General features: G+C 35.8%; 3 protein-coding genes across 4 annotated transcripts; all 3 read left to right on the top strand.

Moving 5' to 3' along the window:
• Positions 1-2,487: 2,487 nt before the first annotated feature.
• On the top strand, positions 2,488-7,579 carry LOC132632555 (uncharacterized). Its single transcript, XM_060348536.1, has 5 exons — positions 2,488-2,923; positions 5,634-5,670; positions 5,769-6,005; positions 6,167-6,214; positions 6,842-7,579. Exons 1-5 carry the CDS (start codon positions 2,622-2,624, stop codon positions 7,331-7,333), a joined length of 1,116 nt encoding a protein of 371 aa, XP_060204519.1. The 5' UTR covers positions 2,488-2,621; the 3' UTR covers positions 7,334-7,579.
• A 1,223-nt stretch (positions 7,580-8,802) lies between these two features.
• LOC132632550 (protein argonaute 4B-like) lies at positions 8,803-13,897 on the top strand. The gene is made up of 22 exons (XM_060348531.1): positions 8,803-9,042; positions 9,120-9,325; positions 9,429-9,647; positions 9,730-9,866; positions 9,957-10,054; positions 10,130-10,224; positions 10,317-10,482; positions 10,570-10,686; positions 10,769-10,876; positions 10,971-11,033; positions 11,103-11,216; positions 11,307-11,472; positions 11,555-11,667; positions 11,740-11,877; positions 11,975-12,105; positions 12,275-12,340; positions 12,428-12,488; positions 12,571-12,682; positions 12,771-12,847; positions 13,029-13,123; positions 13,221-13,252; positions 13,371-13,897. The coding sequence occupies exons 1-22, from the start codon at positions 8,803-8,805 to the stop codon at positions 13,487-13,489; spliced, it is 2,673 nt and encodes an 890-aa protein (XP_060204514.1). The 3' UTR covers positions 13,490-13,897.
• A 304-nt stretch (positions 13,898-14,201) lies between these two features.
• LOC132632551 (autophagy-related protein 16) lies at positions 14,202-24,232 on the top strand. Of its 2 annotated transcripts, none has more exons than XM_060348533.1 (5): positions 14,202-14,558; positions 14,638-14,764; positions 21,032-21,213; positions 21,566-21,761; positions 22,869-24,232. In XM_060348533.1, coding segments are annotated over exons 1-5 (1,530 nt in total). In that variant the 5' UTR covers positions 14,202-14,556; the 3' UTR covers positions 23,892-24,232. The 2 variants fall into 2 exon arrangements, with proteins under 2 accessions (XP_060204516.1, XP_060204515.1); XM_060348532.1 differs by lacking the exon at positions 14,202-14,558 and adding an exon at positions 19,774-20,107.
• The last annotated feature ends 1,904 nt before the right edge of the window (positions 24,233-26,136 follow it).

The following is a 26,136-nucleotide window of genomic DNA, read 5'->3' as shown; positions in this document are numbered from 1 at the left end:
CTTTAATTTTGAATAATTGATACAATATTTAGTTAATCATATTTCAATTTTTATTTATAAAATTTTACACTTTTGATCATGCTCATAATTCCTCACAAATTTAATAAATTATAAATCTATATACCAACTGTTACCTATGTAGTCACCGGTCTTATTTTATGTGACACTTTTCGTATTTTAAGGAGTCAATGTGACTAGTTTTCGAAATTAAATTAGATTATATCCACTTAATATTTAAAATTAAAATGTAGATATTCATACCATAACAAAAGTACTATAAGTTGCGATCCATCTCATGTCAATATGATTAAAAAAATATTTTAGAATATCAGTAAAAGTTTGCACGTTTGAATATCGAGAAGCGAAAAATATCACATACATTGAGGTGAATGATGTTATTATATGTTAAATTTTTTTATTAGTTTGTATAGTTTAAAAATAGTCAAATAGATTATTTTTTATTTTTATATAAAGGGTTTCAAATCCATATTTTAATTCATCGAAGGTTAAATATATATTAAATCAAATATTTAATAGCAAAATAAATATTTACTGGATAAGTGCGGGACCAAAAGTGTAATTCCCATCAATTTTACTTTTTTTTTTTTCTTTAACACAAATTTTGACGATTAGCCACCATAAGTAATCAAGTCAAGAAAAAGAGGAAGGTTGAAAGTGAAGACATGTGTTTAAGCATCATTACTAATCCACTGTAAGAATCCAATGAAAGAAATTATCATAAAGTTTCCGTCAAATAGTCTGTTCCTTTTCTGTTTTGACCTATATTACTATTAATATTCTTTTTTTATTTATAGCATTTAGGAGTACTACATCAAGTTTTATTGACGACTAATTATTCATGTCGGTTATTCCAGGTAATCAACTAAACTATTCACTGAGAAAATGTTTTCTTTTAATAAATATAATTGCATAATAACATAGTAGGAGTAATGCCGTTCTCCTATTAATTAAAAATAAATAAAAGGAGAATCTTCATTCAGCAAGAAAAGTCAGTTTCCTCATAACTTTTTGCTTTAATCTTTTCTTTTTAGCGACTCTTTTAAAAGTCACACAAAACGCCATTGGAACTTTAGGATCCAAAATTGAGAAATATAAACCGCCATTTATTCTTCCAGAATTCAAAAACTGGAGTAAGTGTGATCGTTGTTCTTTATAATAACCAACTTTGGAAACTTCAAAGTAGTGCAAATTTTTGAGCCTTAATCTCTTAATTTATCATTTTATCCATTCTATATATTTTGGAGAAAAATACATAATATGTTTTTGATAAAAAACTTGAGAGAAGGATATGCATTTCTTTTTCTCCTGTTTCCTTTAGTTGTTTGTAGGCAAGATGGAATGGATATACAAAAGAAAAAAGAAGAATTTTGAGGTATAGTATACTATTGTAATGTAAACAATTTTCACACTATAATATCAAAGTCATCATATTTATGAAATTACACTGAGTATATTGTTGTAAGTCATCGTATTTATAATTTATGTTTTAAAAATATAAAATTTGTAATTTTAAAAATAAGATAGATTACCTTTTATAACAGATAAAAATATCTTGGTGTTGTAAAAAATATTTTAACGTTATATAGCCTAAACCCCCAAAAAAATTAGTAGGAAAAATTTATTTAATGAGATACTAGTAACACCAACAATGGTTGTGGTGTAGTGGTTGATACTACTCCATCCTTAACCAAGGTCTCGAGTTCGAGCCCCTTTGGGCACGAAATCACTATTGTTAGGGAGTGTTTTGCCCCTAAGTGGGATACCTGACATGAGTCAGGATTAGTCGGGCTCCAATGCGAGTACCGTATATTGGATGGAAAAAAAAAATGAGATACTAGTAACCTTAGATTTAATTTCTCGGTGTAAGTAAGAGCCTGTTTGGATGGGCTTAAAATAAGTTGGTGTAGGCTAACTTATTTTTTTTAGCTTATAAACTGCTTAAAATAAGTTGGTATAGGCTAACTTATTTTTTTTTGGCTTATAAGCTGTTTTCAGCTTATAAGCTGCTTTAGATAAGCTAAACTAAACGGGCCCAATTATTTTTTTGGGTTTATTTTATACACAAAATGACTTTAAGCTGACCAGCCAAACATTCAAAAAGACTGAAAACAGTTTATAAGCAACTTATAAGCCAATCCAAACGGGCTCTAAGTCGACAAGAAGGATTAGCCGTTACATTTTCTGTTTACCCCCAACAAAAATCCAAAAGAGGAGTAATATACAAACATTAAGAAGAAAACACTTTCAACTCCAAGTTGGCACACATTCTTTCCAGTGATAATCACCCATTATTATAATCAAACACAGTATAAGCAGAAAACTAAGCATTAGTATAGTTCAAAATTAGTGAGTACTACTCTTGAAAAGTAAAGCATGCACATGTGGTCATAGTGTAATGAATAGTAAACATCACAGCTGGGTCACCCCCCCCCCCCTTCACTTTTCTCATAATTTTATCTCTCTGCAAAAAAGGACCCCCCCAATCCCCCAAACACATTGCCATCTTCTACAGCAAAGCTGCTTTCTTTTCTTTTTCTCTTTAACTCCATTTAACACATACTCACTTCTACACCATTTTCATTTGCAAATATAACCACATAATGGGTGGGGTAACGTCGTCAATGGCGGCGAAGTTAGCTTTTTTTCCACCAAATCCACCGTCATACAGGGTTGTTACTGACCAAATTACTGGTTTGTTACTGCTTGATACTTTTCCTCACCGTGAAAACGTTGATGTTTTGAAACTGCCTACTCGAAGGGGAACTGAGATTGTTGCTCTTTATATTCGGTATCCTATGGCTACTTCTACTTTACTTTATTCTCATGGAAATGCTGCTGATATTGGACAGATGTATGAGCTTTTTATCCAGCTTAGCATCCACCTTAAAGTCAATCTTATGGGGTACTATTATTCTCTTATGTCTCTCTTTCTCTTCTTGAAATTTGGATTTTGGCTAGTTTCAGTTGCCTAAAGTTGCAAGAAAATTAAGCTAAATTTCCCCTCTTTTTGTGTTTTTTTGATAGTTGTTAACTCTGAAGTTGTACAGTTTCGTGGCTTTTTATTCTCTGAAGAGAGAATGCTACAGTAAAATGAACAATTCTCATTAAAAATTGGTCTTTTGTCTTATAATTGGCCCTCTGGGCAACATCAAGATTGCACCTTTTGTCTGTTGTAATGGTAAGGGCAGTTTTCAGATTTAATTCTGTAATCAAACCAGTGTTTACCATACCCCTTCTTATCATCTGTTTTGAGGACTTTAGTCTTATCAAGCTCGAGTGATGTGAATTATAGGCTGTTGGGGATTGGTCAAACTTTGAAGACTTGATTTTTTTAATGGCATCTTTTTCTGTGTGATCTCATGCTTTAAATATATGATACATATTAAAATTGACCCTAAATCCTTATAAAAATAAATAAATAAATTTGACCCTAAACCATACATTAATGAACCACGGGAAACCACCGTCCAAACAGGGGTAAATGTTTCTTTGATTTTTCTATATATAGTCCCTATTATTTACTGTCATGTAGCAAATGCCTTTTCTTTTCCCGTTTTCCCACTCATCTATGTAAAATCTAGTATCTTAAAAGTGATTTGTTTGACTCTTCTGGATTTTATGCTTGTGATGGTATCAGATCTAAGAACTTCCAGTCCAGGATGGTAACCAAGCTGGTTTTTGCTAAGGGGATACTTAAACGACTTTGAAAAAGCAAAGTGTTGGAGCTAAACTGCTAATTGAATAACCTAGTGAAATAAAGTTAATGTTAGAAATTGACATCAAATTCCTTCATTTAAAGGATCTAAGAAAAGGAAAAATGCGAGAAATACCATCTTCCTTACATGCAAAGAAGGCGTTAAGAAAATGGCGGCTGAATCTGATGGCTGATATCTCATGTGCCGGATTTAAGGTCATTTATGAAGCCATTCCAATATACCAGTATAATGTATGTGAATAAGCAGCTAGACGTGGTGAAATCATTATCTTTAGAACTAAGAAGCTACATGGCCTTCAACTGCATTAAAGGTTGAAATATATATATCTGGAGTTCCATTCTGTTTTCTGAACAATTCAGGAGTTGGATATGGGTGGCAGTTGTAGTTTGTAAAGCCTTTAATTAAAGTGTGTGACAATACAGCCAAGATTTCTTTGACGTGGGATAAAGATAATGCTTAAAGGTAAAGAATGATATCATATTAATTTGATGGAAACAGCCTCTCTACCTCTCGAGGTAGGGGTAAGGTCTGCATACACTCTACCCTCCCCAGACCCCACTTTTGGGATTACACTGGGTATGTTGTTGTTGTTGTATAGTTGCCAGGGATCCTGCGTAGTGAATTAATTTTTAATATTTAGACATATATGCTGAATCTTCATGAACTTAAAAGGAAAAGAACTTTCCTATAGTACTAGGTTGAGCAGATAAATGTCCTTTTCTTCCTCAAAGTAATGTCTTGACTTATCCACTTTAACGTTGTCCTTACTCGAATTGATTTCTTTTTTTGACAGCAGCAGGATTTGTTTGACTAGGAACTCAGCTGGACATGTTGTTGATTAATTTTAAAAGAAGAAACATAAGTTCAGAAATAATGGGATTCTTTGGTGGTTTTTGTTTGCTAGTTGAGTCTGTAGAAGTTGAGAAGCTCTCGAGATTTGCTATAGTCAATCTTATTTTCTAAGCTATGAAAATATATATATATATATATATATATATATATTTTTTTTTTGTCCGTTTCAATTTTTTTAATTTTATTTTCATAGCTTAGAAGAGGAGTTTATGATTCAACATGTGCGTAAATAGGGATATGTGACTGGGAGAGAAGCAAGGACTGATTAAGTTTGACGATAAGCTTTCCTTTTCAGCATTGGTATTGCTGCAGTAAAATGGATTCTGTATTGCTTGGTTTGGGTACTTCAATTGGGAGATGAGGGGGACAGTATAGATTGATTGCTTGGCCTTGTAATCCCTACTAAAGGTCATCAAGAAAGTTTGATAATGTATGAAAGCAAGCTTGTATTGGAACTAGCAAACTTCCCTCTTTTTGTTCTGCTCATTATAGCTTTACAGAACTCTTGAAAATTCATTTCTGTCCCAGGAGATTTCATTTGACAGAATGGGTTATGTTGACCTACATTTCTTTTGAAAAAAGGCCCCTCTCGTGACCACCACAAAATATTTGGTGGAATCTCAGTATGTGCCCCCTACAAGCATGCCCCATTGGGTATAATTTCCTAACATTTTCGCATTATTTTGGGTTCTGTAAAGTTAACTTAGTTAATCTTGTGTCATCTTTAAAAAGAAATAGCCTTTACTGATAGTGGTCAGCTAATGTTAGTTCTAGTTTCTACCAATTTTAGTAAGTACAACTTAGAGATAGCCGAGATGCTCGATCCATCTGACTAGTTCATGATTATGAACTCAATATAGCTCCTTCTTTTACTGGTACATTTGTCAGTTCAAGGATCTGGCATGTATTCCGTCTGAGTTCCTTAGGATCTAGCACAAGTCAATAAGACTAATCGTTCTCTTCTTTGATCTAATGATTAATTGGAAGATAACTTAGATATATATCATCTTATGAAATCTTTGTTTTGTGTTTTCAATGACGCAGGTATGACTACTCTGGCTATGGACAGTCATCTGGCAAGGTAATTGGCAATAGAATTTTTCTGGAATACCAAAGGTAGTCTCTGCATTAAGTGCTCAAGAGCATGAATCGAATTTGATTTCTGAATGCTTTATGCAGCCAAGTGAGCAGAACACATACGCAGATATTGAAGCTGCATACAAGTGTCTTGAAGAGAGCTATGGTGCAAAGCAGGAAGAAATTATCCTTTATGGCCAATCTGTTGGAAGTGGTCCCACCGCGGACCTTGCTGCTCGTTTGCCTCGACTTAGAGCAGTTATTTTGCATAGTCCAATCCTGTCAGGCTTAAGGGTCATGTATCCTGTCAAACGAACGTATTGGTTTGACATCTATAAGGTAAAATAGCTGTCAATTGATCTAGTCAACTTTTTCATATTAAAACTATAAGATTCACCTTCGTGTGCCTGGTTAATTCTTTTGTGTTTGTTATTTGTTATAAAAGTGGTATGTGTTGAAAATCCATCATTGAACTTGGTTTTATTTTTCTTGCTGTGCAGAATATTGACAAGATCCCATTGGTTAAGTGTCCTGTCCTGATCATTCATGTAAGTATAAATCTCATCATTTACTCACCAGTTTTGTATAGTTAGTCAATTGTGTGTCCTTCCGTGGTAGCAATAAATGAGTTTCTTGAATTAATTAACTGGCAAATTATTGATAGATAATGCAAAACATGCATGGCCAGGCTCTGTGCTGTGGGACATTATGGTAGTTTAATAGGAATATCTTGTTTAGCTCTCAGAGCAACTGTGCCTGAGCGACCATGATTAACGCATTCAAAAGGAAACAAGAAGGATTGAACAGGAAACAATAAATGGACAGTCAGGTCAGTACATTAATGGAGTTACGTGAAATGGTTTCTATTCTTCAACTCCACCAAAACCGTCCACCAGGAGGGAAGAACAGATTGTTAACAGGCTATATTTCTTAAGAAGTGAAATGTGTTTAAAGTTGAGCAGTGCAATCAATTAATTAACTAGGCCACAGTCCCCAACTATTTGGGATTAGCTTTATGAATCCTCTTCATCCATTTTACTCTATTCAAGCTCATGTCATTCGATTGTCCTATTTTTTCCCTTCTTTGCATGGTGTTATTAAATAGCTTTATTTCTATGGTCATCTAAAGTAATTAACTTTTACAGTCTTTACATGAGTCTCTTCATGTTGTGCAGGGCACTTCTGATGAAGTTGTTGACTGCTCCCATGGCAAACAACTATGGGAACTATGCCAGGAAAAATATGAACCATTATGGCTCAAAGGGGGAACACATTGTGACTTAGAGTTATACCCCGAATACATTAGACATCTGAAGAAATTTGTATCTACAGTTGAGAAACCACTTTCTCAGAGAAACTTATCAAGAAAAAGTATAGACAGGCCTGAACAATCACGAAAGAGCACAGACTGTTTTGAAGGTCCAAGGAAAAGCACTGACCGAAGAGAGAAACCAAGAAAAAGTACTGACAAGCCGGAAAAACTGAAAAACTACGAGTACAAGTTTGCCAATGATGATAAGATTTCGAAGTTAAGGATGTCTTTTGATCAATCAGAGAGGTCTAGGAGGAGCGTGGAATTTTTTGAGAAGCCTCGAAGAAGCATTGACCAGAATATGGAAAAAGCGCGAAAAAGCGTGGACTGGCTAGATAGAATAAGAGCTGGTTGATCTTGTCAATGATATTGTAAATTTCATGATCACGTTTCAAGTCAATTGTGGGGGGAGTATATTAGTTCAACAAGTTAACAATTAATTTATGGTTATCAAGTGTGTTTTAGTTAATGTTCAGCAGAGCATCTGTTTTTTCCTTTGTGCTTCTTTCTATTGTGAAAAGAACAAATGAGATATATAGTTTGACATCTCATTATAGTTCTGAGTTGATTAAGCGGCATCCATTTGGTTCTTTTGTGTGGATATTTCAAAGAGCTCACTCACCCCCTCCACCCCCTACCCCCCCCCCCCCCCCCCCCCCCCCAAAAAAAAAAAAAGAGATTCTTCTCTTATTTTGATGAATATATTAGCAGTATATCTTCATGTTTGCTGGTGTTTAAGTTTTTGTCCCTACATAGTAACAAGAAATTCTCAATTGTAAGCCTTTGCATAATATTGCGTTTTAACTTACAAGTTACAACTAGCTAGTTGGGCAACTTAGAGAAGTAACTTATGGAACTAATTACGTTGTGTTGGTCAAAGATCATTTACCCAAAGGAAAAACATAATTATAGTACGAGTTATCCGGTATTTGTGTTATTGGAAAGGATCAGGTACCTTGATGAACTAGTCTAGGTATGCTCAAGCTTATATGGACACTACCGTTGTCAAAAAAAGAAAAGAGAAGGAGAGAGAAGTTGGGAATTGAGGTGTATTGGAGAGGAGGGTATTGCAGCCTTGGAGACACCATGCATCCCAACACCTTGCTGGAAAGACTGGGAAAGCTTCAAGTACGGTAAAAAGTTTGCCTTACTGCTTTTTGGAATATTGCACGACTGATGTGCAGAAATAAGGACTCGGACTCTGCACATGAAACTAGGACTCTGCACATGAAATAATGTTCAAATGATATGTTACCTTTTGGAAGTGTATCAAACATGTGAAACTGCCCAGAATTTCTACAGTACGTCTTTGCTGGCAAAGGGGCTAGAACATCAATACTCATGGACAATTCTGATAAGGGTGAATCTCTGTACCTTCTACCCTTTTGTACTAGAAGCTCTTCCTTTTTTGCCATGTGTGTTAATCTCATTAAGTGTATGTTCTCCTATATATGAAGAACACATTCACCAAAATCATTAAGTTTTTGAAACATCATTTCCTTATTGTTCTCATGTTACATAAAAGCTTGTGATCTTCTCAAGGTAATGTTCTTTTTTCACTATGATAGAAGGAGCATACTGTGGTTTTCATAGCTAATATGAGAACCAAATGAATATAACAGGCTTGTTTGGTTCTTGTATTCTTCTTTCAATTATTTCCATTTAATTGATCTGATGAAACAGGAAGTTTGGCAATCTAGATAGTCTGAAACTTGTAATTGGATTATGCATCGACACGGTCTAGTTCGTCATTTAGTTTGTTCATTTCTTTTATGCTTTCATAAGATGATATAGCTGTATTCTATACAATTTAGGAAGCAGTCAATGGCGTCTATGGAGTTATTGCCAAACTTGCCACCACCTCCCCAAGAAATTCCCCCAGGTGTGGTTCCCATGAAAGTTGAACCGCGGAAAGGATGTGGATCAGTTAGGGAGAGATTGAGGCCAAATTTTAACCAGATGAACGGACCTCGTCCAGGGGTCAAGGGAAAGAAGATACCTCTGCTGACAAATTATTTTAGAGTATGCTTTCAAGGCGGCATAAGCCAACTCTATTCATACAGTGTAAGTTCATTTTCTCTTGGTTTGATTAGTACATGGAAATTTGCAGAGCTAAATATGACTTCTTTAATTCATGAAAGGTTAACGTCTACTATGAAAATGGGGACCCCGTCACTAGGAGCAACTTAATTAGAAAAGTGATTCATAAACTCTGGGAGATACACAGCCCTGAGTTAGAAGGACAAGCATTTGCTTCTGATGGGCAACAACGCTTATTCACAACTAGTCCTCTACCGCAGAACAAGCAAGATTTCACAGTCGTTCTTGATTCTGCAACATCAAAAAGGTATATAAAGGCTTTAAGCATCTCATTCGATCGTAAAATGTGTAATATTTCATGTAGAATCATTTCTTTCTCTAAGGCTCTTTATTTTCTTTTTGCATTTTAGGTGCAAGACAGATGGTAACCTTAGCAATGGAGAATCAAATGAAGGTGATCAAAAGAGGCAGAAGATCATATCCCGATACCAAACGTTCAAAGTCCAGATAAAGTTTGTCTCCGACATCCCCTTTCAGTCCATGCTTGATGGGCCGCGTGGAGTAAAATCAGGAAATAATGAAGTTCTGTTTGCATTAGACACCATTTTGCAACACTCTAATACAAAAAGGTGCATACTAATCCATCAAAATGCTATTTCTGGCCATCTCAAATCAATCTTGACTTTCTTTTCCCCTTTTTGTCCTTGACAGGAATTGCCTTCTGCTCCGCCAATCGTACTTCCCAAATGAGATGAAAAACTTCATGGACTTGACTGGTGGTATCCTTGGATGCCGAGGTTTCCATTCAAGTTTCCAATCTGTTCAAGGTGGATTATTTTTTAATCTTGGTAAGTTAATGCACTTCTCTTTGGGTCCTTGAAGTTCATTTCTAACCATTTGTAGCGATTTTGGTGATGCTTTTAGCCTTACCTGGACAGATGTATCTACTACAGCAATTGTACAGCCAGGTCCACTAGTTAACTTTCTAATGGCCAACCAAAATGTGGATAACCCCTTCAAAATCGACTGGACTAAGGTCGCCTCAGCTTTCAACATCTCTCTTGGATTTGCTGAAACTGTTTGTGTAATTTTCTAGTTTCTACCACTGCAGGCAAATATCTTGAAAAATCTCAGAATTAAGCTATCACACTCCAATAGAGAACACAAAATCACTGGACTTAGCAACAGGCGATGTAAAGAGGAGAAGTAAGCTCTCAGCTTCTAATTTGTTGCTTTATTTGTTTATCTTCAATATCCTATAATTTGTTTCTCTTGCCATTATGCTGTTTATTGAACAGGTTTCTTCTGCAACTGAGGGGATCCGATAATCATAATGTCCAGACTGTTGAGGTGACTGTTTATGATTATTTTGTTAGGAGACTCGGAATAGAACTCAATTATTCATCAAACTTGCCATGCATCAATGTGGGGAGTCAGCTCCATCCCCAGTTCATTCCTGTTGAGGTGGTAGCTTTTATTTGCTTCCGTTTTTCTTGTTATTCCAATTTTTGGAGAGGGAAAAATCATGTAATATCTTGAATATTTCATTAGCTCTGTTCATTGGTTTCGTTACAACGATACAAAAAAGAATTATCGGTACACCAAAGATCCTTATTAGTGAACAAGTCCAGCCAAAAGCCGATGGAACTCATGAAACATTTAAATGAGGTAGCTTCACCTACTTTTTTTGACTGACCATATTTTCAGAATTAGGTTACACAACGCTGAAACATTTTTCCTGACCTGATAGGAACTTAAAGCCAACAACTATGACACAGACCCCATGTTGCGCACTTGTGGAATCTCAATTAATAAATGTTTTACTGAAGTAGGAGGAAGAATTCTATCTCCTCCACAGGTAGTATCTTATTGTGACATCTAATCTCCTTTTTCAAAATTATTATTTATTTATAGCTTGACATCAGATAGTTCATAATTGACTCAATTTTCAGTTGAGAGTGGGAAACAAGCAAGATCTCGCTCCAAGATTTTCGCGCTGGAGCTTTAATGACAAGGTGATGCACAGAATTTTATCTAAATGTTGATGTTCTGATTGAAGAGGACATCATTAACCTCTCGTGCAGATATTTGTAGAGCCAAAAGGCATTGAATTTTGGGCTGTGGTGAACTTCTCTACTGGTTATGATGTACGTGCTTTCTGCATTGGAATGACGAAATTGGGTGCAACAAAGGGAATGGTGATATGAATGACTTCTCACAGACATTTGATACATGCAAAACTTTCTTAGTTATTCACTGAATAACATAAAAATTTGTCTATGTTGCAGAACATTCATCCCCCAGAATTTGTGTTCGAAGAGAATGCTAAGCATAAGAAGAAACCGGGTTCTGTTCAAGTGAAGAAGATGTTTGAACAAATAATGTCGAAATTTCCCAAGGATCCTCCTCGATTCCTTTTCTGCTTTCTTCCTAAGAAGTTCTCTAACTTATATGGTTGTAGAAATATATCCAGTCAGATATACTATTCTCACTTTATTGGTATTTTTATGACTCAAATATGATTTTGATATCTTAGGTCCATGGAAGAAAAGGTGCCTAATGAACTTCGGAATTCGTAACCAGTGCATTGCAAAGAACAGAGCTGATGAAACTTATCTTGCTAGTGTTATCTTAAAAATTAATGCAAAAGTAAGGGACGCAATCCGCTAATTTACATATGTTGATAGCTTGTAAAAATTCTAATCTTTGTTTTTCATGCAGGTTGGTGGTCTGAATTCTATGTTATCAGCTGAACTTTCACAGACTATTCCCTTGGTTTCTAAAGTTCCTACAATGATCTTAGCAATGGGTGTTACACATGCCCCGTCTTCACGGTCAGATTTACCCTCCGTTGCTGCAGTAAGTCCTCTTCTTGTAATAATCTAGTTTTACAAGATAATTTGCACACTCAAGTTTACTGTAATTTGATAGTAATCTCCCTATATTTGTGCATTAGGTGGTCAGTTCTAGACAGTGGCCGATGATTTCTTGCTATAGAGCATCTATTTGCACCCAACCACCAAAGACCGAGACTATACATTCACTCTTTAGACCAGTTTCAGATAGCGAGGACACAGGCATAATCAGGTGTCAGTTCTTTCCTGCACCTTCTCGAACCCTTCATTTAATGTCCTGTCTGGTTTGCCTGGACTAAAAAGCATAAAGTACATGGAGGATGATAGTTGGGATTCATATCGGGAGTTTGGTTTAGGTCGTCCAAAGCTTCTCAGGCTACATATTTTTTTGTTTGTATTAGGGAGCTGCTGATGGATTTTTATGCTAGCTCCGGGAACAGGAGGCCTGAACAGATCATTGTATTCAGGTGCAAAATCTTTAATTGATGTTACTCTACATATCTGAACCTCATAGACTTGGAAAAGGATTTGCTAATGTAAAATTTTCTTTTCAGACACGGTTTAAGTGAATCTCAATTCAAGCAAATTATCAGCGAAATGGAGGAAATTATTAAGGTTTGTTCTGTTAAGTCTTTTGATCAAGGCATATATAGATTCTGTTGCTTGAGATTCTTATTCCTCTTTATGACAAGTATAGGCCTGCAAGTTCCTGGATGAGACTTGGTCTCCTAAATTCGCTCTGATTGTTGCACAAAGAAGACACCACAATAAGTTATTCCAAGCTAATTCCAGTGACAATATTCCTCCTGGTGAGCTTTCAAATGCCTACAACTACTAGTAAAAACACCAGTATAGCATTAAATATATACGTTGTTAAACTCTACTTTCTATTGGCAGGCACAGTCGTCGATACTAAAATTTGTCACCCTCTGTATAATAACAACTTCTACATGTGTGCACATGCAGCAAGAGTTGTGAGTACTATATTAGCCATTTTTGACAAAAAATCTGAAGCAACAAAATTATCTGTTATATAAAATTTTCAGTAAAATTCAACATAACTTTGTGTTAGCACTGACATGCATAGACCTCTCAGGAAATCTTTTGTTTATCTTCTTCCCGTATTCACTATATAATGTGGCAAACATAATGCAGGGGACTAGCAGGCCAATTCACTACTTTGTTCTGTTGGATGAGATTGGCTTCTCGTCCGATAATGTGCAGGAACTAGTCCATTGTTTATGCTATGTGTAAGTTCCCCGTGGTTATGCCTGGATTTTACCCTCTTTTTTTTTTTTTTTTTTTTTTTAACTCCTTTAATTGTTTTTATTTTGGCTAACATTTTAGGTCTCAGAGATGCACCAGTGCTATATATGAAGGTATGGACTAGTTCTCAATACAGTGGCCTGATTAAAATAGGTTGCTTATTCTCTTATTATATTTCCCCATAATATGAAGTAATTGGCCAACTAAGTTGCCATCATTTGGTCTTTGCAGTGGCTCCGATTCGTTATGCTCGTTTGGCTTCGGCTCAGATGTTAGAAATTATGAAGACTGAGGGGCCTCAGCTGCCAAAATTGCACAAAAATGTTTGCAATACAATGTTCTTCTGCTGAGATTCAGCACCATAATCTGCTAAAACGTGCAGTTTTCTTTATATTAAAATGTATAACAATTAAGCAAGTCTAAAAGGAACTGGGATTACATAGAAGACTTTCTGATTTTGTGAACAAATTACACCTCGGGATGGGCTTATTACTACATTAGTATGCAAGTAGGACCACTATCTATTTATTACAAGCTTTTTTAGAAGATCTTCAAGGCAATGACTAGCTTTTCTTGTATTTTCATGCGAAGCATTATGCTTTCTATTTTAACCTATTTTGTTATTTGCTCCACTTGAAAGCTAATTTGGTTGTTATTCAAGTATTTCTAATATTCTTAAATTTCGAGCTCAGTTAAATTAAGATATAGAGTGAAAAAAATGAAGTAATTAACTATGATTAAGTGATACAAATAAATGTGAATGGCATATACTATAATCATTGGTTTGACGTCAATGAAAATATACAAAAAAAAATGTGAGTATATTTTTTATCTGTTAGTCATGGCTAATTTACCTTATGTCGACTCTTCGACGTGATTGACTATAACCCAATCTCGTATAAGATTTTCTTATGATAAGATACTAGCCCCACCTCCACCCATGGTTATCCTCATTTTTTGGATATCAAACAATTTTCCTATAGAAAGTTTTAGTACATTTTAAATAGTATAAATCCTTTACTACTTTATACATAAACTTTATAAAAGTCAAATATGATGTCACTTATTTCTCAGCAAATAACAAAATTAAACATAATCAACTATTCCATTAAACAAATTGAGTGGGAGTATCAAATAAAATTTTCAAGCAAAAGAAAAGGATAATTCTTTTCCATTTTTTACTTCATTTCAGTTTTTCATGTATCCCTTGCGATTGGATCGAAATGGAAAATTGACCACAAAACGGGGCAACCGACCCAACTCAGCGTGATACTGACGCGACAACGTGGCATGATTTGTAAGCAAAAAGATCAACGTCAGCTGTTCTCTTGTCAAAATTGAAAGCGAACCCACAGAAACAAAAAAGATTAAAGTCACAATTTGTAGATACTCTCTGTGATTCAACAATTGATCAAATATGTAAGTTGTAATCATTTTAATATTGAGGCTTTTCTAATACCCAGTTGAGTTGAATTTTGAAGTTTTCTTTTTGTGTTAGGTCATATGAAGAAGTTGGAATAGAAGCAATAAAGCATGCTATAAAGGCGTTAAGAAAGCGGCATTTAGTAGAAGAAGGGGCTCATGCCCCTGCCCTGGCTGCCCTCAATAGGCCTCTTGTTTTGCAGGTGCCCCTCTATTCTTTATTTTTTCCGATTCCGTAATTTGTTTAACTATGGTTTATGACTTTTTGTTTTTATTTGCACAAACAGAATGTATGGATGTTTTCAACATTAGTAAGCAGAGAATGATTACTTAAAAAACAAAAAAGGCAGTGAATAAGTTGCAAGAAGTTAATCTAATTAATGGACGTATTCCAATTTGGCATTTTCATATGTATTTTGTTTGTTTGACAGGAAAATTACCATGTAGAGAGAATTTCATTAAAATTTTGTTTACTGTCGTTCGTAAATAGGTTTGTACATTAGTTGATTTCCCTGGTTTTATGTCTGATAGGGATCATGGCAGACTTCCAAAATTTTCAACTTAGATGGATCTTTCGTCTAGTCTTTTATGTAATCTTGTATCGTTTACTGTTTGAAACGAACATGATTCATTTGTACAATATTTTGTAAGTTTGAGCTTTAAACATTCAAGTATTCTGCTAACACTGGTGTTGCAAAACAACTTGATTTTGCTAGTGTCTTAAGACCTTGTTTCCTAATGAGTTACGGGCCACCACCTACGTCCAGCTCCTTGTAGGCAATAAAACAGGAAAAAAAATGAGAAGTTAAAAGAATAAAAAAATGAACGTATAGTGACATTAATGTTTATGCAAAGAGAGAAAAAATCTTGTTGAATTGAGTGATTATCAACATACAAGAGAGCTCTTTGTGCATGAGTTTGAGCTAATAAAATAAGGCAACTTCCGTAGTTCTTCTGATTCTTAATTAGTTGAGATTAACAAAAAATCTCTATGTAATGTTGTTAGTGATTCACTTGACTTTTAATATGTTCCTTCAAAGAATCTAATCCAGTCATGAGACAAACTGACTTTGCACTACCATGAGACTGACTTGGCCATGGCACGATTATGCATCCATCAAAAATGACTGAATCTGAGGTGACGCATGCTACCAGCTTGATGACAAAGACTATCTATGCTATCAGCATGACCAGATCAATGTTCAATTCATAGTGCTAACAAAATGATAGAGACGATAATATGATGTTGATTGGGAAAATGTGAGCCGTTAATTTGACATGTCAACTAACATGGACTGCTAACTTGACAACCTCAACACCATGAGCGGAGGACTTCAGGGGCACTAAGTTCCGGGATACAGAACTTGATACCATATGAAACAAGAAAAGAAAAGCGAAAATCTCTTGTTAAATAGAGTGTTAACAACATAAAAGAGCTTTGAGCTAATCAAATAAGGAAAGTTTTCTAATTCTTTGTATTCCTATTTGTTATGACATGATAACATAAAATGTTTTACAGAGTATTCTTGTCGACTCTCTTGACTTTCAAGAAAAACACAAATGTTAAGAATGTTGTGTAATATATTTAATATTTCTCTTGGCTTGTAAAAGTTCATATTTTTTAGTTTTCGCCAGGTGGTGAGTCGCTTGGCATGCATGGTGTAGTATTTACTTATCACCCTTAATATGGTTATTAAGGAATGAGATGCAAGTTAAACTTACCAACTGCAGCTTCCTACAAAGAAATTTTAACTACAATCGGTGAATGTGGAATATTTTTCACTCAGTCACTTCTCTTCTGTTAGTATTTGAAACTTCAGTGAAAGAAAATAAGTTTCAGCAGAAGTGTTTTTTCTTTTCCATCATATCCAAAAGGCATACACACATATATCTACATAATACATTTCAAAAGTTAGTAGAACACTTTTACCTATCCAACCACTATTGTACTTTCTTACAAGAAGTATTTCATAAAACAAGGACCACCATTCCTTTACAAACTAAGCAAAATATCAAAATAGGAAATATATCTCATTTTTCTAACACTCCTCCTTGAGATTTTTCTTGGATACTCTCAGCTTAGCCCTTAGAACTTCAAATTTCCCCTTAGGAAGAGCTTTGGTCATGATGTCTGCAATCTGCTGATCTGAGCTGAAATGAACAAGTTTAACTTCGCCATCCTTCTCCACTTGCCTGATAGCGTGAAACTTCACATTTATATGCTTGCTACGACCATGTTGCACTGGATTTTTGGCCATAGATATTGCTGACTTGTTGTCAACCTTAATGACAGTTGCTTCAATGTTATTTTGCTCCAGATCACATAAAATCTTTCTTAATCATAGAGCCCGATTAGGTGCATCAGCGGAGGCGACGTATTCTGCTTCTGCGGAAGATTGAGCTACCACCTCTTGCTTCTTTGAATTCCATGAGAACATGCCTAAACCAAGTGTAAAAGCATATCCAGAAGTGCTCTTCATATCATCAACACTTCCTGCCCAATCACTATCTGAATAACCCATCATTGCCCCTGCTCTTCCTTTTTAAACCAAATACCATAATCAGCGGTTCCCTTGAGATACCTCAACATTCGTTTAGCGACACCAAGATGAACTAAACTTGGAGCATGCATGAACCTCGACAAAAGACTTGCCATGAACATAAGATCAGGTCTTGTTGCTGTCAAATACAGCAAACTACCAATTAGACTTCTATAAACTGTTGGATTAGCCCTATCACCTCCTTCAAACTTCGAAATCTTTTCATTGTGAACCAGTGGGGTCGATACAGGCTTGCACCTTTCCATCTTGAACCTTTTAAGAATATCCCATGCATATTTTCTCTGAGAAATGAAGATTCCATCAGTAGCTTGATGAATCTCCATTCCTAGAAAGTAAGTCATTTCACCCAAATCCGACATTTCAAACTTGGTCTCCATTTCTTGCTTGAATTGATTCACCATAGCTTCATTACTTCCTGTTAACAGAAGATCATCAACATAGAGCGACACCACAAGCACATCATATAAAGTGGCTTCATTTTCACTTCTCTTGAAGCCACAATGAATGAGATGAGCATCAATCTTACTGTACCAGGCTCGAAAGCCTGCTTTAATCCGTACAATGCCTTATGTAGTCTGTAGACTTTATCCTCCATTCCTGCAACTTGAAAGCCTTCTGGCTGGTCAACATAAATCTCTTCCTGCAACAGCCCATTTAAGAACGCCGATTTCACATCTAGATGATACAACTTCCAATTTGATTGAGCTGCCAAAGCAAATAGAAGCCTTATTGTATCATGTCTCGCAACAGATGCAAATGTTTCTCCATAATCCAGACCAGCAACTTGCGCATACCCTTTCACAACAAGCCTTGCTTTGTACTTATAAACTGAATTATCTGGATTAAGCTTGGTTCTATAAGCCCATTTCACCCCTATAACATTTCTGTCTCTGGGTTTATCAACCAGCTTCCAAGTGTGATTCTTCTCGATCATATCAACCTCCTCCTTCATAGCTTCAATCCAAACTTGATGTCTTGATGCTTCTTGATAGCTAGTTGGTTCCGAGATTGCAACATTGCACCTTTCGTATATATCAGAAAGGGACCTTGTCTTCAAAATTGGTGAATCCAGTGAGGATTCCCCATCTGATTCTTCATCTTCTTCCAGATTTTCAGAGCCAACTGATTGTGTCGCAGGCAGCGGAAGCAAGTTCTGAGAAACTGCATTTTCTTGCTCAATTTGCTCCTTATCCCAGTTCCAATAAGCATGCTCATCCACGACTACACCTCTTCTGATGGAAATATTTCTTGTCTGATAGTTGAAAACTCTATAACCCTTGGCTTGCGATGAATATCCAATAAAAATCCCCAAGTCACCTTTCGGTTCAAGTTTGCTTCTTTTGACTGAAGGACATGAGAATAGCATATTGAACCAAAGGTTTTTAAATGCTTGGCAGATGGCTTTATGCCACTCCATGCCTCAAGAGGAGTCTTTCCATACACAGCTTTCGTCAGCAGCCTATTTAACAAATACACCGAAGTATGAACAGCTTCTGCCCAAAAGCTTTGCGGTAGTTTCTTTTCCAGCAACAAACATCTAGCCATTTCAACTACAGTCCTGTTCTTCCTCTCTGAGATTCCATTCTGTTCGGGTGCATAGCTTACTGTCAGCTTGTGATCAATCCCCACATCTTCGCAATACTTATTGAACTCATTTGAAGTGTATTCTCCACCATTGTCTTTACCAAAAAAGTGTATTCTCCACCATTGTCCGACCTCAAAGCCTTTGGCTTACAACCACTCTTGACTTTCCGCAAAAGCTTTGAATTTCTTGAAAACTGAATATACTTGAGACTTGTTACTCAGAGAATACACCCAAGTCATCCTTGCTAAGTCATCAATAAAGAGCACAAAATATTTTATTTTGGCCCAAAGATGGTGTTTGCATAGGTCCACACACATCAGTATGAAGTAGCTCAAGTTTTTCAGTTGCCCTCCAGGTAGCACTTTTAGCAAATGCTTTCCTGTGTACCTTACCCATTTGACATGAACCACAAACTTCTTTCGACATGAGATCTCAGGTAAATCCTTAGTCAAGCTCTTTTCATACATAGACTTTAAACTAGCATAGTTAAAATGCCCATATCTTTTGTGCCACAACCATGACTCGTCCAAACTTGCAAAATTGGCACTATCAAGATTCTCGTCTAAAGGAAAGATTTTATTCACCATTTCTACTTTAACAACCAAACTATCTTCAGAGTCAAAAGCCAAACAATGCTTGCCCTTAAAAAATAAGGAATAACCTTTCGACATCATTTGAGCAACACTTACAACAGATTACATGCTAAACAAGGAACAATGGAACATACAGCACATCATGTATAAATTTTGTACCTTGTTTAGTCTCAAAGGCAACTGAACCCTTCCCATGTGCTTCTACCGTTTCACCATTTCCCATCCTCACTTTAGTTCTAATTGACTTGTCAAGTGTGTGAAACAGAAGCTCATTGTGTGACATATGACTCATACATCCACTATCTATGAACCATGTGGATTTGTTGGTTGTGTTTTCTTCATGAGAAGCCATAAACAAGCTTTCTTCTTCCTTTTCTGACTCTTCAGTAAAATTTTGCCTGCTGCACATGGTTTTGTTGTGGTTGATTCTGCTTGACCCTACAATTCTTCTCATATGACCCATTTTTCTACAGAATCTGCATTGAATGGATGGCTTTCCTTTGAACCAGCAGTCCTTTTCTTGATGACTGGTTCTTTTACAATGGTTGCAAGGTGGATACTTCCCTTTCTTTGAAGATTCCTTCCATGTTTTCCCCTTTGCTACTTTATCTCCTTCCATCCTTTTATTGTTCTTCGCAGGCTGCTTGCCTTTATGCTTTGCTTGAAATGCCACTTCTGCTACTTCTTCATCTCTTATACTTGATCTTTGTTCTTGGGCTTGCAACTTGTTGGTCAGTTCTGCTACTGATAAAGTCTTCAAATCACAAGATTCCTTTATTGCTGAAATCTTGGACTCGAACCTTGCTGGTAAGCTTATCATCATCTTCTCCACCACTTTTGAATGTGGAAAGACTTCACCAGACAATCTTATTTTGTTTACAATCTCCAAAAGTTTGGCAGAGTAGTCTTTCTCAGTATCTCCTTCCTTCATCCTTAACATCTCAAATTCTCTTTTGAGAGTTAGGAGTTTGATAGTCTTCACTCTGTCACTTCCGTCAAACTCCTCTTTTAGCTTCTCCCATGCTTCTTTAGGTGTCTCACAAGCCATTATTCTTGTGAAAATCACTTCTGAGAGTGCTGAATGAAGACATGTCAGAGCCTTTGGTCTCCTTGACTTCAGATCTTCATAAATCTTCATCTGTGCAACAGTTGGATTTGGTCCAAGTGGAGGAGGATCAGCTTCACTTTCAATTGTTTCCCATAAACTAAGAGCTTTGAGATAAGCCTTCATCTTTATCACCCATGTCTGATAATTATCCCCTGTAAACATAGGAGGACCTACAGCCAAGAAGTTGTTGGAAGCCATGTTACTGCTGCTTAGCTCTCCTCACCTTAGAAGAACTGAAGAAAAACCTTTTTCCTTTTTCCTTCACAGATCCCTCAAGAAGAAGCGCTCTGATGCCACTGTTAGTAATTGAAACTTCAGAGAAAGAAAATAAGTTTCAGCAGAAGTGTTTTTTCTTTTCCTTCATTCATACACACATATATCTACATAATACATTTCAAAAGTTAGTATAACACCTTACCTATCCAACCACTATTGTACTTTCTTACAAGACATATTCCATAAAACAAGGACCACCATTCCTTTACAAACTAAGCAAAATATCAAAATAGGAAATATTAAATTAAAGACTATCCAGAAAAATCTCATCTCATTTTTCTAACATCTTCAAGCTATATGTTGCTGAAAAAGTTATTTCCGCGCTTATGTAGTTCCTATGATTTTAGGGTTCAGAGTGGAAAGAGAAAGCTGAAAATCTTGAGACGGAACTTCAGCAATGTTACAAAGCTCAATCACGACTGTCGGAGCAGCTTGTGGTGGAAGTAGCTGAATCCAGGGTGTCAAAATCTTTAGTTCAAGAGAAGGAAACTGTCATTACTGACCTTCAAAACGAGCTAAATCAAGCAAGGTATTATTCTCATCCTCCTAAGACATTTGTCATCCTAAATTAAACTCTTCCCTTTGCCACAAAAAGAACACTAAAATTAATAAAATGACAGAAATAAAGGAACAGACTAGGGATTGATTAGAATTAGCTGGACAAAAACTTTAGTAATATTATGACCTTTTAAGAAGTATTGGTTCTGTTTCAAGCTTCTGAATGAACTTTCATGTTTAAGATTATAACATAGTATCTTAGTTCCCCAATTTAGTAGATAAAATTTACTTTTGATGTCCTAAGGAGAGCTCAACTAGTTTACTTTGGATGCCAGGATGTAATTTAACTGCTCTATCACTTTCTTTGATGAGTGTGCTTGCAGGGATGAATGCTCACATTTAACTGAACTTCTTGAGGAAAAGACTAAAGCTTTGGAATTGCTTATGGGTGAGCACCAGGACCTTAAAGCACAACTTGAAGCAATGACTCTGAGAGCAAACAATGCTGAGGCAGAAAATAAAACGTTGGTTGACCGATGGATGCTGCAGAAGATGCAGGAATCTGAACGCCTTAATGAGGTATTGAGTGATTCTCTCTGCTTATCCTTTGTCTGCTTTCCTATTTGTGGTTCTTTAATATTTTGAACCTCTGATTGATTTTCGAAAAAAATATATTTTGAACCTCTGATTGTTCGTACAAATTGAGTGTTCATCACGCCTCAATACTGTTAAGAGAGCTAAGATGCATGCTTTTGTTGCTGTAAACTTGTCGTCATGGAGATTTCTCTACACTTAATATAACCCTCAACCTTGTTCTTATAGCCTTCAACTACTGTCCTTGTTTCCCATCCATGTGGCACATTCTTTCTTTTATAATGATGGTGTTTGGGTCAGCTTGTGTACACCTCGACTATTCCAACGGTACCTGGTACCTCCCAACAGCACAGGTACCGAGTAACTCTGCCCATCAAAGCTTAGGCAGATGGGAGAAATAACCTAGCGTATTTTTGTCACTGTTGGGATTTGAACCTTGGTCTTCCATGTGGTTTTCACTCACTTCAAAGATGAAGAATTACTACCAAAAATGGGAAAAAAATGAAAGAAAAAAATTATTAAGAACTACCGCTTACTTTAGAAGCTTATATATTTTAGTCTAATCTACTGCCTTTGGGATGTGGACAGATGAATGACATAAAGCCACCCTAAGATAAAGGAGTATCATATTTTATGGTTGCTCAAATTGTAACAACTTGTGGTTTTCTGAATATTGGGAAAGAAAGCGTCCACACTGTAACTCCAGATGCTCAACATTTTACTTTTCATCATGCTGGAGTGGCTGGTGGTGATTGATGTAGGATTTCATGAAAGGGGCATCTCCAATATTTTCGTTTCATAATAATTATTTCATGTCGGAGTAATGCAAAGTTTCTGAAATCTGGATGAACTGCTAGTGGTTAGCAAGTTATTCTACTGCGAATATATCCTGTAATCTGAACAGGATTCGAATCTTTGACAAGCTGGGCTAATCCATTAGAACTACCAATGATCATCTTCCCATATCTCCTAATAGAATAGTATGGTTAGGAGAACTGTATTTTCGTCAGTATTCTTTTATATGCTTTACAATGATTTACCCGTGGATAGGTTCTCTTGCATTTTCTTATTTGTTATTTTTTCTGGTGCAAGGCTAATGCTCTCTATGAAGATATGCTTGACAAGGTCAAGGCTGCCAGTATAGAGAAACTTGCTCGTCAACAAGTGGACGGTGTGGTCCGCCAAAGTGAAGATGGTGCAGAATTTTATGTAGAGTCTTCCAATCCTAGTACATGCAAGCAGAGGATCCCCGCCCATGATGGTGGATGTGCCTCGATTCTTTTTGAGTATAACTCAAGTAAATTGATAAGCGGTGGGCAGGACCGGGCAATTAAAATGTGGGATACTACAAGTGGATCATTAACCAACAGTCTTTATGGTTGTCTGGGCTCAGTCCTTGATCTTTCCATTACACATGATAACAAATTCATCATAGCAGCAAGTAGTTCAAATAACTTGTATGTGTGGGATGCAAATTCAGGCAGGATACGTCATACTCTTACTGGGCACATAGACAAAGTTTGTGCAGTAGATGTTAGCAAATTTTCAAGCCGCTATGTGGTGAGTGCTGCATATGATCGCACTATAAAAGTTTGGGATTTGCAGAAGGGTTACTGCACCAACACTATTATCTTTCACAGTAACTGTAACAGCCTGTCGTTTAGCATGGATGGACTGACTATCTGTTCCGGTCATGTCGATGGTAATCTTAGATTATGGGATATTCAAACAGGCAAGCTTCTGAGTGAAGTTGCTGCACATTCACAAGCTGTTACATCAGTTTCGCTCTCTCGAAATGGAAACATGATATTAACCAGTGGGAGAGACAACTTGCACAATCTATTTGATATTCGTACCCTTGAAATTTGTGGCACTTTCAGAGCAAATGCAAACCGAGTTGCATCAAATTGGAGCAGGTCCTGTATCAGTGCAGATGATAGTTATGTTACAGCTGGTTCTGCTGATGGATCTGTTCATATTTGGTCAGTATCAAATGCTAAAATGGTAAGCACATTGAAAGAACACACATCGTCTGTACTTTGTTGTTCATGGAGCAGTCTTGGTAAACCTCTGGCTACCTCAGATAAGAGTGGAGTCATATGTATTTGGTCATGATATCACTTCAAAGTTCCATATGCTCCAGTGTATTGAGTAGTGACATGATTGATCGACTTGTTATAGATTGCTCAGATATTCAGCTTGCAGTCAGGATCTTGAGTGTCATTGTTTATTTTAGTTGTTTAAAGCACAAAATTAGTCATCATATTGATTGTCAAGCCATAAATGGGCGTCCTGCATCCAAAGATCATGACAAAAAGGGCTGACATTGTAAATACTACGTACATTAGCTTTTAAGCTGAAAAAATAGAGATCTTTAGTTGAGATTGATTGGATTGTGGATATGCGTTATGCACTGTTCATTATTCGTGGAAAAATAAAGTGGTCCTTTTCTTTAATTTTTTTTTTAATTACATAGGGGGTTAGGGGAAGGCGAAATGAGAAAGGGATTATATATAAACTGGTCTTCTCTTTGTCTCTTGGTGAGAATTTTCATGTGTATACTCGTGCTCAGAAATTTTGAGTACAACGACAACATGCCCAGTTGAATACCACAAAGTGAGTTCTGCAGAGGGTAGAGTGTATGTAGGTTTTATCTCTTCCTCGGAAGAGGCTGTTTCCGATAGATCCTCGACATAAGTACAAGCAATTCAAAACAGCATAAATGCTCTTAATGTTGAGCTACAAATGTTGCTTGCCAGTCGAACTGTCGCAATCTGAGTTGTACTGCTCCATTCCGATCGACCCCCGCCCCCCTCTTAATGCTATCGCAACTCATGGCTATTTTCGATGGCTGAGATTTGTTCTTTACTTATGCCTCATAATGATAAAGAAGTTAAAAAACGTGTTATTGTCGTTTTGTTCTAATATGCTTTTATCAATTTTATTAGTAATTAAATATATTCATTTTCTCTAAAATAACTTTCAATATCTTTCAGTATCATTATAATTTCCATATCCTCGTCTAAATGGCTGACTGACTACAAAGTTGATATTCATGTAATATCTAAAGATGTACCACAATTAATCAATAAATACTCCTTCTTTGATTAAATCAAACAATCAATAACCATACATTAAAAGAAAAATACAAAAATCTGACCGTTATATTTAGTTAATTCTTTTAATTACTTTGTCATTAATTGGTATAAAACTTTTAAAAAAAAATCAATAATTGAAGATAAACGTGCACAAATGGCACCAATCTAAGATAACATTAATTGAGGAGTAATCGAGCAGATTTTTTTTTTCGGTTAAAGGGCAGAAAGCATTATCCACATTTATCCTCAAAAACTGTGATGTAGGCATTAAAAAGTTCTAATATTACTTAAAACTTAAATTTGAAATATGTCATAACATTACAAAATAAAAAATGCAAGATGATATGGTAAAACGTAAAAGTAGAGTTATCCTCTCTAACAAGGAACAAGAATCAAATTCCACAAAGAATCTTTTAGTACTATCAAAGTAGAAGCTTCTTCAAACTAATAAGGAAGAAAGATGATAGCTAATCAATTACGTCAATGCTTAGTGTTGTCATGCTGTGATTGCATAGGCTTAGAATCATCGCGGACTGATTACTCTTGAAAACTTAGAACAGAGGCAACTTAGCTGACGACAAAAATAAATAAACTATAAGCAGACACTTATAGTAATCTAGGTGTTATTTTTTTAGAAGCAACACTAATAGATGAGTGTTATGACATTATATATTTTCTTCCAAAAATGTTGCCTATTTAAGTAATACTTGTAGTTTCTTAAGAAAATGATGGAGATATATTACAATAGATGGAAACCATTTTAAAATAATACTACAAAATAAATACCGATGTGAGACCAGAATTAAGCCTTATAATCGATACAGTTTCGGACCATGTTGAAGTGTAAGTAAATTTTTACTCCTTCCACCTAATTGATATGGCACATTTTGGATTTCGAAAATCAAAATTTTTAATTTAGTCGTGATTTCTGACATGAAATCTTTAAGGACCTGTTTGGAAAGCCACCTGGTAATTGGAATTGGTGTAATTACTAAGGTAGTAATTACACAGTAGTTTAATTATAGCGACATATTTGTTTGTCATAACGTAATTACAGTGTAATTACAAACGTGTTGTTTGGTTGCACAAGTGTAATTACACAGTTAGTTTAATTAAAAATAAAATTTAATTATAAAAAATTTAAAATTAATATTTAAAAAGTATTTGCCTTTAAAAAATAATATTAAATTAGTTATTTAATAACACATTTTTTCTTGAAAATATATTAATTAATAATCATATATTTGTAACTAATATTGCAA

Source organism: Lycium barbarum, chromosome 3 (genome assembly GCF_019175385.1).
Source record: "Lycium barbarum isolate Lr01 chromosome 3, ASM1917538v2, whole genome shotgun sequence".
Taxonomy (NCBI): Eukaryota; Viridiplantae; Streptophyta; class Magnoliopsida; order Solanales; family Solanaceae; genus Lycium; species Lycium barbarum.
Note: the sequence above shows the minus strand (reverse complement) of the source record. Positions and strands in the feature narration are given on the sequence as shown.